Here is a 15,709-nt window from a genome sequence, read left to right as displayed (position 1 = left end):
GCCTTCTTAATAAATAAGTCATTAAATATAATTTCAAATTGCACATACTCTGTTTGGAGAGTATGCTCGTCATTGCTAATTTTTTGCGACACAATTTATATACGCATTTTCAGAAGAGGTCGAAATATTTAACTGGTTCAAGAAATTTTAAATCAAATGTAACGAAGAACAACATGGAATTTTGTGCATTGGACTTTTAATGCAGCAACACAATCTTTATTTTAAATATTGAAGTTGGAAAACTTTCTCGCATATGTAAGATTTGAAATTCACACCAATTGAGTGATAACTCAATTCCTACTCCTACTCAACTCTTTCTCCTACTCAACAGAAACGACACGAAATCACAACCATTCAGGTGCTGATAAATTAAATCTCATCTTCTAAGAACTGGATGAGCTTCATCTATTTCAACAGAATGAAGTATAGTTAACAGCCGGGAATGATTAGAACTCACTTGTAAACAAAACTCTAGATCACTCAGAGTATTTGAACAGTCGGTAAACATTCTAGCCCGAGTTTCATGCGATGTGAATTCCGAAGTTTTAGCAGAAATATTTTTCAGTAGTTTTGGAACAGTCTTGTATTTGATTTAATCGAGCTGCTCATTTCACCGAGTTTACTTGTCAGAAACTTTTCAGTTGGAGCTATTTTTGGTTTGCAAATAAATGATCTTTAAGAAATAAATTATTCCTATTCCTATACGGTGATATTTGAAATAATCGATATCTCTAATAATATTTTGTTTTCATTAAAAAAGTGTATTAATTCTTCTTCTAAAAAGTTCTTTGAAAGGACAAATAAATGAATATGAAATAAATGGGTAAATATTTCATACTTTTGGTAAATTTGTTTCTAAATAATTAGCTTACAGGATCAGGGTATCAGTAGTTTAAAGAACTGAAATTGTTTCTTAAGAATTAAAATAAGGAAGTGAAAGACAATCACTGCTGTTTCTGGTTTTGAATAAATTTTTATAAGGAAAAAAATGATGTCTATAGACTACATTTGATGTTTTTTTAAAACTTCCAAAAGTTTCGCGCTGGTTTCATAAGTCACTCTTGCACTTTTTTCTGGTTTGTTCTGGAGTATACTTGATTCATTTTCTCCAAATGATTATGGAAGTCAATAAAAGCTACCAGTCTTATGGAGATTACGCTCTATTGCTTCCAACAAGTAAGAACTGGTTATGATGATATTAAAAGAATGATTCTGGTATATATGAAAAGGAATATACAAGTTAATAAAATAACGTTTGAAGGTAAAGAAACATATCTAGAAACAATTGATGTAACCACTACTTATTAATCATATGCAACAATTAATGCAGCTGATAAAGTATTGAAGCCAAAATTGCCCAATCAAGTCAAATGCTAAAACTCATTTTTAGCATGACAGCGTTCGTTCTCATATTGTGAAACCAATGAAGAAACATTAGAAGCTCTTTAGTGGAATATTCTTACCTGACTCACCATAATCTCCAGATATTGCTCCTTTTGATTACAATCGATTTCGATTGATGACCCATGATTTGTATGAGCAGCACTTACTTCCATTCTTATTAAGTTAATAAAAAATGGATTAATTTGTGAGTATCCTTATAAGAAATGTTGTTCTTTCAAACCGCATTTTTATTAAAAAAAATCTAAGTTGAGTTTGAAAACCCACTTTTGATGTAATGACTATTTGTGAGCACGATAACTTAAAATGAAATGCGATAGATATGGATCAAATTTGGCATTCTGTCTTGGCAACCAAAAAGTAGATCCATATTAAAGTTCAGATACTATTTGGTTAAGAGAAAGTAATTCAAGAATATTCGCACCAATATTTTGAGTAGCTGAATTCTTAAGAATTTTTTTCTTACCAAATAAATATATTGAATATACGTGACGAGAGGTGTTCTCTTATTAAATAATGACTGTTATTACATAAGTCATAAAACTCTTTCATTCCAATAAATGAATGCTGCCAATAATACCCTTTCGAATTTGCAGTAGGTCATCTTTTACATCTACCTAAGGAATGCGTATATTGGAAGAATAAGAAAGCAATTATTTTAAATTTGATTTCAACATTTTAAATCATACTAATTGTTATTTGCAGCGAAATTATTCACAACATAATTATCTTCTTTCAACAGATCCCTTTTGCGCGGCCGCATGGGATTCCTTCATATGCTGGCCACCTCTCTCCCCCGGGGAGATGATGAACAAGCCCTGCCCCCAAATGGACACCAAAGGAACCGTCATTGGTGATGCTACACATCCAGGTGAGAAATTCTAATTTGTTACTTTTGGGGGAGAAATGTCTCTATCCGATGCTCGTAAAATTGCTTATTAATCATTTAAAATAAATTTAAAAAATAAATATTATGGAAAGTAACAAATAATATTTCTTTTAGAAAAAGAAACTTAAAATTTAATCTTTTATTTTGCTTTTAGTTATTAGTATGTACATGGCCGGGCTAGCCTGGTTGGTAGGGCGTTGGATTCGCGTGCCTTGGGTTTTGAGTCCGAACTCCACCGGCCGAAGACTTTCCTTGCGCTTAGTGGCTGGTGCCCGTATAAATATGTCGCAGACACGAAGTCCTCCACCAAGTCGTGACAATACCACTGGGGGTACATGATCAGAGGTGTTCGTTCTCTGATTCAGGTCTAAATCACGATCTGGAATGAAATGTATGAAGGGTCGTGACACATGAGTAGCTAAGACGCACTCTTGATCCTAGATGGCGCTACTGAAATAAGAGACGCTGAAACCCAGCTTAAAATCGCTGCCTTCGTCAGACAACTGCCATAAGCAATAACGACAACAGTGTGCACATTCCCACTTCTTTTCTGGTTGATAGAAAAAAGATGTGTGAATGAAAAGTCCAAATATTCTCCGGGAGCAGTATGAAATTCATTGTTCTAAAAACATTAATCTTTGAAAATTGATTATCAAAATAATTTTTAGTTGAATCCCTTTTCACAGGTTAATTCCTCATTTCTTTCCAACCGGTGGGGATTTTAAAAAGCAGTATTAAATTCTGATTGCATTGATTAAGTTAATTTAAATATTTTTGAATATTATTTTGATTTTGCAAAAAAAAAAAAAAAAAAAAAAAAACATGATTTTTTTTCTATTTTAGTTTCAATAATTGACATTTCTTTGTTTATCTTTTTCTAATTTTTTTCCGTGGATTTCTTCTTATTATTTTAATATAAAGATGGTGTCTCATAGGTTCAAAATCATTAGAATAATATCCTACATGACTCTTTGAGGATTAGTATAACTATAAACTTTAAATTTTTTTAATAGACTTATATTGGCAAAATGTATGTGTAATGCTTCCCTTAGTTTTCAATTAGTCAATTCTGAGGCTGCGTCAACCATTTGAGTAGAAAAGTTAACATTCTTATGATCCACTTTGGTTGTCGAATTAATACAGTGTTACTCAGAAAGTAGGAATAGACGTGAAATATTTATTTTTAATGAACGATAATAGGTACAGGCACATATGATACATCACAAATAGAGGAAGTTGTTTCAAAGTTTTATTTGTTTCCACCTGTATAATCCCATTAAAAGAGCTGCTGATGTTTGTTTACAAGAAAAAAAGTGATGCCTCTGGAAAAATCATTGTTTGTGTTGGAATATGCAAAGAGTGAATCTATTCTTGTATTGATTGCAACATGCATTTCGTTGAAAATTCAAGTAGTCGACTCGTCATGAATAAATTTATAGTTGATAAAAGAAATTTATAGACTTTATTTACATGTGAAAAGGTAAAAGCGCTGGACGTCCTCGCACTTAAAATGAGAATGTTGAGCTTGTGCAGGTTGTTTTTAAACATAATCAAAGAAAATTCACAAGAAATCAGTGAACTTGGAATTCGGTAACCAACGTTATGGTGTGGTTCAAAATTCTTCAAAATGTGCAGGCACGAATTATTACAGTGAATTCAATAAACAGAGATCAATTATTTCACACAAGGCAGGAGACGGACTTTTGATTGAACGTTTATGACATTTGGAACTCATATTGAATAGTTAGAATAAAGTTTTTCATATTGAATGGTTAGAATAAAGTTTTTCATATTGAATGGTTAGAATAAAGTTTTTCATATTGAATAATTATAATAAAGTTTTTCATATTGAATAGTTAGAATAATGTTTTTCATATTGAATGGTTAGAATAAAGTTTTTCCTATTGAATAGTTAGAATAAAGTTTTGAACTTTCCAGTGATGTATTCTATGTATCTATTGTCTTTCATTTGAAATACATTTTTTAAAAATCTGCTTTTTCATTTTGAGCTATCATGTACATATTTTCAATTATAATGTGATGCCTAGCTCAGCTCCCCGACACCTGTGACAGTGATTATTTAGGTCTTAATGCTTCACTCATATTACAAGCACGAACATAAATTTAATGTTGTTTGATTAATATCTCTTTGTGAAGTTACTGGAAGTATATTTTATCATTTTCAATAGTTGTAAGATAACGACTATAAACGAATTTTTCATTTGTAACTGACTCTAAATTTAATGGGCTTCTGATCCCAATATATATTGTTACGGTGATAAAGGATCAATGAAAAACTCTTGCCGAAAAATTTCCAGTTCCAGACAATTTTTGAAATTAAAATTTGAGATAAAAAGAATAGAATTGAATTCATAAGATTTAAAATTATATAAGATAGTATTCATATATAAACAAACAAGAAATAAAAAGGGATTAGGACATCTAGTCCAAAACATCATAGCATGATAATGTTTTAGACTTGATTTATTTGTCGTTATTTTATTTAAGGTATCCGACTAAGTAAAAAACATGAATTTAGAGGAAAATTGCATTATTTTTGCAGTTTTAAAAAATATGTAAATTTCTGTTTTTAATGATATTTTTATTTTGTCTCTGCGTCAATTATTAGCCAAATTATAGCAAACTATTGACATGTAAGTGATGCGTATTTATAAGCATTTAAAAACTTTAAATGCATTTTCTGAAGAAAGAGTTTTTTATAGTTCTACCGAACGAGTTTCGTCATATCCAAAAAATAATGAAGATATCGTAATGAAATTTATAATTAGTGCTCGTTATGTTACGCAGAATATAATAAACTATGGATTTTATGCTCTAGAAGTGAATTTATGATGATTTAATGTAAATATTATATAAAAAAAGAAAAATGAAAAATTGTAACAATTTTTTTGAGAACAATCCTTTTAATACAATATCGATTTGTTTTTGAAAATAAATGTTAAATTGTGCATTAAAATATGCTTTTTCTTCAAATACACACACACACACACACACACACACACACACACACACACACACACACACACACACACACACACACACACACACACACACACACACACACACACGCGTAAACACCATTTTTTTTAAGTAGAGTCGTGATCGAAGAGAAAGAAGATACTCTGAATTTTTAAGTTTGTTTTATTCTCTCCCTGGAGGATGATTTATTTACAAAAGACGCGAACAAAGCACCTCCGCTCACATTTCTGCACAAAAGCAGAAGAAGGTAAAAGAGTGGGAAAATATTTTTCGTAGTGCTTATATACAATGAGATTTTGATAGGGATTTCTCTACACGCGTCGAATCAGGCAAGGGAATCATAGGGATCTTTTAAAAGAATGTGTTAGGCTTCCCAATTTGTATCCCTTCACTCGGAGTGTGGGAACTTGTCAGCTTTTAGCTGATTCAGCCATTTTAGAACTCGCGTTGAATTAATTAAATAGAGAAAGTGGAATGGGATCAGGAAATAAGAGAATGTTTTAGAATGAATTTAATATGCGCTGAATTGAGCTAAAAATTAGAAAATTTATTAAGTTTAAATTAGATTTTAAAATGTCCTTACACACACACACACACACAATTTTACTTTTATTCATTATTTTATCCTTATATTAATAAAAGAACATCATATATACATTAAAATAATTTTTGTTTTGAAAAAGACTCCCCTCCGAATCTTGTCGGATGCCTTAAAAATTTTTGTTCTTAATTATACAGCAGCGATAATGCGAGCGAGAAAAAAGTATTTAATATCGTCGCAACGCACATGTATGTAAAATATTGATGTTAAATGCTTCAAAAATCTTTTAAAAAATTTATCAAAATTTGAAATAATTTTGAAAAAATTTGAAAAAAATTGAAAAGTATAACCAGATCATATACTATAAAATTGGAATAACAGTAAGACTTCGTTTTGAATTTTAAAGTGATATAGATATGGCTCCTTTGCAATAATATGTTTCTAAGTTATAACGAAAAACAATAAAAGTTTATAAACTTTTAAATATTTAACAGATTTTGAAAAAGCTCTTCATAATGAGTATATACTACCCAAGAAATAACTACTTACCAAAGTTGAAAATAACAAAGATCTCGACTGTAGGACATTTTGCATGTCTCAGTTTACAGATAGTATGCAGCCTTTAAATAATATCATGTTAAACGTTTCTTAAGCAATCATAAACATAAGCTATTTAATATTCCCTGTAAATTTCTAGTGAAATTAAAAGCAAAGAAATTACCATCAAAGTTTAATTGTGATTACATTTCAAATTTAATTAGAATCATTTTGGAAGAAAAATCCTAATTTCAATAAATTCCGACGCTATTCATCAAGTAATTAAATTCGAGTTGTGGCTTTTCAGTATACCAGTGGGTATGAGAGCAATAAATATTCGGTAAAACTAATTATTGGAAGAGGCCCCTTTAAGTGTAATTACTGGTGTACTTGAAGAGGAATGCGGGACTTCATTTTTCTAAATAATTGAACAAGCTTTATGTTTATTTAAATATGAAGTATAATGAACTTTATTTTTATTTCCTTTTGTCAGGAAATTGACTTAAGTGATTATTTATTGGAAAATAATCGAATGTAATTGCTTTTTAATCAATAATAATTTGATTCTGAGTGAGGGTTTCCAAATAGGATTTTTTCAATTACCAGAAATGCGTTATTCATTTATTATATTTTGATTGTGAAAGTATGCTTTTAGTGATGCTTTCTATCAATAGTGATTTTATCACAATCATTTTGAACAATTTTTCATATGCTGTGTATTACACAAAAAAGTTTGCAGTTGAATTAAATTTAAGATGTAACTGGCTATATAATTTAAACAAATAAAATTTAGAAATGTATTAGTTTTAAAAAATAATTCATATAAAATAGAGCATTAAAGAATTTTTTTAGTTAAAGAGTATGATAAACATGAAAGAAGTTTAATAAATTGATTATAATATTGACAGAGAAACTTATGAGCTTGTATTCAAACATGATTACAAGCGAAAGCGACTCATTTAAAGAAAAACGTAAATGTTACAATGCTAAAAATATAAAGAAAGAATTTCAATAATTTCAATAAAGCACTAGTTATGCATTTTCTATTGCTCAAATACTGCAAGATGCATAAAGAGCAAGTTGAAAAATCGGAATTATAATAAATAACTTTGCAACTTACAAATATAATCCATTAATTTCAACTCAGTTTTAAGAAAATGCCGATGTATTATTACATAAAGTAACCGAAATTTTACAGTAAATTTTTATCATAAAAGTGAGAACAAACAATGGCACATTTTGAATACTAAATATAAATTTCTCTTTTTATCCGATTTACGTTCATGTAAGCAGCAGTTTATTAATTTCTTTTAATCGTCATATGTTTCAGTTTATATTAAATACTAGCTGCCTTTGGCGACCAGCCGGTTCGCCAATCTTAATGTTCGTTTAAATTTTAATAATTAAATATTTTAAGCAATTCCAACTTTAATAGATTCTTCATCAAAATATTTTAAAACTTCAAATTTTGATAGTCATATAATTTACTCATAATATTATAAAGGCCTTCAGTCATAACGTAATATGTATCTCTCTAATTTTCTGTTACCTCTCGTAGAATTTATGCTTTAAATTAAAGTGTAAATGATTAATCTGCAATTCATACGATAATATTTTTTACTGACACAAAGCATTTTTGTAATAATATGATTACTGATAATAGAGTCACTGAGCGTTTAAACTTTATGGGCACTAAAGAATATCTTTCTTCATTTATGTAATATCTCAAGAATTTGTCAACAAAATTTTCTCTGATTCATCATGAACATATAGATTCATTAACAAGGTTTAATTTTAAATGCATCAAACACTAAGAAAATAAAATGAATCGTTTAAAATAATCGGTCGAAAACAGGTTTAAAAAAACTACTTAAAAAACGATGTACTTAAAACTATAAGCATATACAAAAAATATATAACTAACATAAATACAATTTAATTACAAAAGCATGCAACTAACCTAAAAATAATTTAAATCATCCGTTGATAATGGTTGTCATGTCAACAATCAGAACACAATGCGCATGCGTGAATTTTCAACGCCAGTTACGGTAACGCAAATGCGTGAATTTTTCTACGCCATTTGGGGTAACGCTATGCAGATTATACATTTTTAATTTCCTTTATTCTGTGTTATTTTAATTCAAAAGCACTTCAGAATGAATCTGAAAGATGGATTAATTAACAATGTTTAATTTTAAATGCATCAAACATTAAGAAAATAAACAGAATCGTTTGAAATAATCGGCCGAAAAATGTCAACCCTAGCCTCATTACTGTTGGGAAAAAAAATGAAGTCTTACTCATTTGGTGGTGGGGAAAATGGAAGATTTTTTTGGCGGGAAAGTTAGTTTTTAATTAATAATTAAAATTCTAATTAAAAATTCAAAAAAGGGGCCTTAGGTGCACATTCTCAACCTCTAAGGTATACATGTACCAAATTTGGTAGCTGTAGGTCAAATGACCTGGCCTGTAGAGCACCAACACACACACACACACACACACATACACACATTGAGCTTTATTTATAAGTATAGATAACACTATTAATCGAATTTAGTTTACTGATTTCTTTTTCACTAGTATTTTGACAAACAAAATAAATTCGAACTTTTTCAATGAAATAAATGAGTTCGAATACTTCCAATGTAGTCTATTGCGTCTATCAATTAAGGTGGATAACTTATTCACATCCTTCATTATTGTTTAAATTAGCAACATAAAATTTGTCTTCCATTAATTTATCAACTGGAAATGATTCTGATGTCGTGATTTTGTAATTATCATTCACTTACTCCTGGATTCACTTACTGGAAAGAGGTCAATGCTATCAGAAGATTCTGATCTTAATCATCCATGATCAAAAGTCCTTCATTTGCCTCCCCGACATCATTTGTCTTTTTGACATTATATTTATTTGGCTGGAATCGAAAGATCTTCATTCAGTAAAACAATTCTTATTGTTTCAGGTTTCACTTGATTTCATGACAAGGAGATAAAATACGAAGTTGAGTCGAAAAATAGAGGTACATTCGATAAAAGGTGAATTTATTCTAATGATATAAAACTGCACCATACATTATTTTTCTACGTAATCACCCTATATTTCAACGAGCTTTCCCCAACGTTTCACAAGTTTTTCGATTCCTTTGGGAAGAAAGTTTTTCGGCTGTATCTGTAACCAATTTTGCACCCCATCAATGACTTCTTCTTCGATTGCTAATCTTCTTTCCCTTAGTGTTTCTTAATGGTACAAGAGATTTTCAACACATGAAAATCGCTCGGAGCCAGATCTGGACTATATGATGGGTGTTCCAGCACTTCGAATCCCAACTCCTTTATTGTTTCTGCCTTCCGTGGGCAGAATGTGATAGAGCGTTATCTTGCTACAGGGTGACACCTTTCCGCAGTTTTCCATGAAGTTTGAATTTGATTACAAGTTTCAATTTAGTTCTATTTTTGACACTCAACAACATTCAAATTGTCCTTAGTGGTTAATTTTGAATTTGATTACAGATTTCAATTTAGTTCGACTTTTTAACCTCAACAACATTCAAATCGGTTAATGTCGATGGTCTGCCCGATATTTCATAGTCAAATAAAGAATTGTTCCCTGTTCGAAGGGCTCTTTGCATTCGTTGATCTTGCTTTGCGATAAACAGCCATCAACATTGCACTTGCATTCGAGGAATAATTTTCGCAGGTTTAACACTTTCCACAAACAAAAAGCATACCAGGTCCTCATTTCCTCCTTGGTGCAGATCGACAATAGAACTGCCCTATTGAACGGTCTGCGACACTCCAACGACTACCGCGGGAATAAAAATGACACGTTGCATAGAAGTATTGACGACTGCAATAAGTCAGGGCCGAATACTACCAGTGTTACCAGACCTTGGAAAGAGGAATCACAGAAGTCCGTTTACTTTTTGACTTTTCCCTCATATATCACCTAAAGCAAATTTATCTTTTAATGAGGTGGAAAGAACATGGATCTATAAGAAGTATTTTTTCCCCGCTTTTTCTTATGTTCATCAATTTTTAGAGTCATTCAATGACAAATGGTGGTGATAATTTACACTTTCTTGCTTCAAAATGTTTTGGTAATACTTTAATGCCTTTGAAGCACCAATTTTCACAAATTCTCTTTGTTCAGATAAATGACTTTATTACTTCTATCAGCAATTTCACAAAGTAAAAGAGGGGAACAATGTTTAGAATTCTTTCGAGCGCATCAGTTATTCTTTATAAAGAGTGTCCCAAAATTAACGCAAGATTTGAATTTTTCAGCTTTTGTGCAGTAAAGTTTTGGCAGCCCTTTAGAATTAAAACCATTTGATAGCTGAAAGTTTAGGGTTAGTAAAAATGGAGTGTTACACGATAGAAAAACGCGTTTTTATTGCTGAACAATATTTCAGAAATAATGAAAGTATGGCGGACACAGTTCAAAAACTTTAGAATTGGCCCTCTAAATCGTGTGATTTAATGTCATTGGATTTCTTCTTATGCGGTTATTTGAAGTCAAAGGTATAAGCCAAAAAGTCCACAAGCACGCGTGCATTGAAGAAGGAAATTCAACGCTGCTTCAACGAAATTCAGTCACCTTTATGCAATATGGTCATGAGAAATTACGACAAAAGAGTGCGTTTGTACCACACACACACACACACACACACACACACACACACACACACACACACACACACACACACACACACACACACACACACACACACACACACACACACACACACACACACACACATTCAGCTTTATTATAAGTATATATTACCTCTGTTTTATTTATTATTAACCTTTCCAATATTATTTCCTTTATTTGGAAGAGAGCTATTCCATTATTTTCCAGGAAGAATTTTTTTTCTTAAATTAATGATGTTAGTTTAGTTTCAGTTTAGTTTATTAACATCCCATTTTAAAACAATGTTAGGACAATGTCAGAATGATCCTCGTAATTTTGAATCCCGGTCGAAGATAATGATAATGACTGACACCTGCACTGATAAACCTCTTCAACTTGAAGTAGGAGAGAAGAAATAATGTTAGAAAATTTGGGAATGATGGTGTGCAAAGAGATAAAAAGACGTATAACTGAAATTTTGGATTCTTTGTATCGGATAAACGGTGTACTTCATCCTTAAAATAAGTACTAATGAGCCTTAGTAGTTTGTAGGTGGAGTTTAGGGTCACCCTGCAACTAATATATTCTTTAGAAGAGCTTATCAATGAAAACAATGATTAAAAATGTGCGATCAGTAAAAATATTTGGAAACAAGTAGTAACTGGGAACGTAGACTACTTTAGAGAGTGGTGAAACCTCAACGAGTTTGGAAGCATGTGCCTTCTTGCCTTCTTTAAAACGATGAACACTTTCAAGCATTTTTCGATGTAACATGCTAGGGAAAGTTTCTAACATTTGTTTATTTGAATCGTAACTACAGTAAAAGAAGTGGCCCTATTGCTTTTCTAAATGTTATTATTCATTCTTTACCTTAATTATTTACAAGGTACATTTCTTAGACTTGTAAGATATAATGGTTAAAAATAAGATTTTATATACAGTTTTTGATTTTCTTCTGCGAATTAAGATAGGGTTCTCCATAACTCTTAACAAGTTTCATTACGAACAGGTTTTAGATATAAAAAAAAATTATATTTAACATATTTTTCATGCATTTAGAATGATTTCTTATAAGATAGTAATAGCATTAAATTTAGGAACACGGCATTACACAGTTTCTCCAATAATTTTTAATATTTTCTGCCAACTTAAAAACTGATAATTTAAAAGAATTCGCATGTGCTGAACTTACAGCATATTTTTTTACTTGTGACAGCTGTTGTTAGTAATTATTTGATAATGATTGATGTCAAGTATAGAAGAAAATTAGGAAACTAATGCCAATGGAGGAAAAAGCAAACAAACAACAACGAAGACTCCCCCCCCCCCAGAGAGTTATTGAATAAGGAATCTAAAGATGATGAGCTCTGGTATAGAGATTTAATTAATAAAAATGGCGATTTTGAAGTTGCATATAGCAAATTTCGAATTATATATTGTTGATTTGGATCTATTATTCTGAAGGTATCGGAATGAATGACCATTATTTGTTCATCTAAGGAATTTTTTGAGTTGATGGTGATCATCTGAATTCGACAGGTTTAAAAAGTACCAATGTAACAAAATCAAAATTGGTTTCGACGATTAATGATAGTTTACAATTGTTGAGAGTAAGATAAAAGTTATACCACCAAATCCTAAAATTTTCCATCTCTTGTAGATGTCAAAGAAAAATGAGTTGAATTGGCGATTAAACGTTCTACTTGGAATGGAAGTTCTACTTTCTACAACTCAATTGAATTAGTAGTCTTTATTCATTTTAAAATAAGTTTTTAAACCTGATGTATTTCTTTTCAGTATTTCAAAAAGTTCAGACGATTCCGTTTCTATAAAGATTCGTTTCGTCTGACTTTTGCCGAAAACATTGGTGTAGCAGGATTATAAATTAATCTAATTGAATATATGAAATTGTTATGAAAATTTATTAGCGATATTTCATGAAATAGAATACGCTTAAAGAAAACAATATTTAAAACAATATTTTGGGTTACCTGAGTAGGGGAAATTAAATTTTGAGGCAATAAGCTGTAGTTTCTTATTGTAGTGAAAGTTTATAAGCCAGTTAACAGCTACGCTGCAAGAGCAATTGCTTTTGTATCCTGGTCATGCTACTGGGCTGCCAACCACAAGGTCCCAGGTTCTATCTTCGCGCATCTCAATCCCTAAATTGGTGACCTCGGGCGATGAACCTTCAACCTTCGTACAGCTGTTGCGGCGCCATCTAACCAGAGAAAACCAAAGTCGTCAGATTCACCTGGCGCAGCAACACAAAGTCGTCAGACTCATTTGACGCAGCAACACAAAAAGGCCGCAGCAACACAAAGTCGTCAGACTCACTTGACGCTGCAGCAGCAACAACCACTCACCCACACATGCTCGCCATAACGCTTGGCGCTTCTCAAATGCTCAAATGGGTACAGGCGCATTAGAATCAACAGTTAATACATGACCACTCAACAGCCATATCGTTCGTCTCACCTCCGACTCACTGGAGGGAGAGTCTGTGGTGAAAGGCGTGATCTTTTAAGACAGTTAACAGCTACGCTGCACGAGCAATTGCTTTTGTATCCTGGTCATGCTACTGGGCTGCCAACCACAAGGTCCCAGGTTCTATCCTCACGCTTACCAATTCTCCACATTATCATCACAAATATATAATTAGGGGGCTGTTGTGATTAGAAGTAAAAATGTGTGCTCCTAGTTATCCCCTATTTCCTGGAGTAATAATGAATATCACTGTAACTAAGACTGGTTAGTTAAACTAATTTGGACAAAATATCATTGTTTAGTAAATCCTCCAAAACATGATTACGGACTCATCTAAATAATAGACATTTTTTACCCTTCGTATAAAAACATTTCATATCGAAAAAAAATGACAACTTCTACAAAATCCTCCTTCATCTACTTTTACTAACCTAAATAATATGTTTACTAATATGGATGCCAATGATTCTGCTGTACATCTTCCAACTTTAAGTTCGATTTTAGATAGTAAAAAAAAAAAAAAACCCAAAATGTGTTAGATAAAAATAATACGCCAAAAGTGGGTAGCACATTATTTTCTTTAAATGAAGAAAATAATACTCAGTCGGGGGGAGGAGCTCGAAATTTAATATGCATCTTTGTTTGGCGTAAGTGGCGTATGTCGAAAATCATCCATCTATTTCATTGCATTTTTTAAATCCTTATGCCCACCTAAGCATGAAAAGATTTTATTCTGAAAAAAATAGACATATTGAGGCTAAATGGCAGTCATTTATCAAAGTCTCGGAGTTGAACTGTTGAAAGATTGTGAGGATACACTTCATAGAAAAGAAAGTAAAAGTGTTATCACACATTATCTAAGGTCCAAGAAAATTATTATAATTTGCAATTATAAACAGATCGTAGCTACAAGAAAAAAAGATTAGGTGAATCATAATAAATTTTATGTTAGAGTATTTGTTAAATTTTCTTCAAAGTAAACAGATTGTAATATAAACGAAAAAACAATTAGGTGAATAATAATAAATTTTATATTAGAGTATTTGTTAAATTTTCTTCAATGCAAACAGATAGTAATTAAAAAGAAAAAAAATTAGCTGAATAGTAATAAATTTTTATATTAGAGTATTTGTTAAATGTTCTTCAATGTAAACAGATAGTAATTTAAAATAAAAAAAACATAGAAATAATAATAAATATTTAGTAATAAAAAATAATAAAATAATAAAATAAATAGACTTTATAATTAGAATGTAGATTTATTATTAATAGTACATTTCGTATTATTATTAATATAATTTTAGTTAGTTTATTATTATTATTATTTTTTAGTTATTAATATTATAATTAGTACAATATTAATAGATTTATCAGTATTATTTTTTTCAGAATATAAGAAAAAATATAAACAATACACAGTTTCAAAATATTTTGTCACATTTAATAACAATAGTAATGATATTATTATTTTCATTATAAATACTATTAATTAATATAATATATTAGTATCATAAATAATAATTGATATATTAGAAATAATAATTCTCTGCATAATATTTAATAATCGTATGTTATCATTTTTTTTTCATTCACAAGGACTGAATTCATATCAGTTCATTTGGTTAGTTCACATCTTTTTCTTCATGTTAACTTTTTTCTTTTCTTCTTTTAGGCATGTTTGCAGTGCGGAGTTGCGCCGAAAATGGAAGCTGGGTGGAAAATCGGACCAATTTCAGCCTCTGCATCACAAACATGGCTGTAAGAAGATCACTTACTTACTTTTTTATTATTTTGCTCTCCCGCTTGTCTACTTACATTGGCAATTTATAGTCACCTGAGTCGGTTTATTTAATGAGGATACTGATTAACAATCCTTTATATTTTAATAGATGGCATTTATGGAAAAATGGTAAGCTGTATTGGCTCGCCGTAATGTTTTTTTTTTTCCAAAGGTCGCGCAGAGCTCGTTTTCACGTTGGCCGATTCTTAGGGTTTTCTTAGGTAATTTAAATTCAAATTTCTGTTATTTCCGAACTGTTTCTTCGAATGTATTTTCGTTACATAAAACTTCTTCTATATTTTTTAGTAACTGGAATTTATTTATCATATTATATTTAAACGCCATGTTTAATACTGGAAATTCATTGCTAAATTAAATTTAAAATAAAAATCTCGCTCTGTGTTTGGAAAAGGAATTATGGATACGAAGATAAGT

The 15,709-nt window shown here is 30.8% G+C and overlaps 1 protein-coding gene across 1 annotated transcript in view; it reads left to right on the top strand.

Moving 5' to 3' along the window:
* The window catches only part of LOC129987622 (corticotropin-releasing factor receptor 2-like), a 229,045-nt gene that overhangs the window by 126,955 nt on the left and 86,381 nt on the right, over window positions 1-15,709 (top strand). The window contains exons 2-4 of the mRNA XM_056095583.1: window positions 2,144-2,272; window positions 15,167-15,252; window positions 15,384-15,403. Of these exons, the coding sequence (XP_055951558.1) occupies window positions 2,144-2,272; window positions 15,167-15,252; window positions 15,384-15,403 (235 nt within the window). The remainder of the gene's footprint in view (window positions 1-2,143; window positions 2,273-15,166; window positions 15,253-15,383; window positions 15,404-15,709) is intronic.

Source organism: Argiope bruennichi, chromosome 10 (genome assembly GCF_947563725.1).
Source record: "Argiope bruennichi chromosome 10, qqArgBrue1.1, whole genome shotgun sequence".
NCBI lineage: Eukaryota > Metazoa > Arthropoda > Arachnida > Araneae > Araneidae > Argiope > Argiope bruennichi.
Note: the sequence above shows the minus strand (reverse complement) of the source record. Positions and strands in the feature narration are given on the sequence as shown.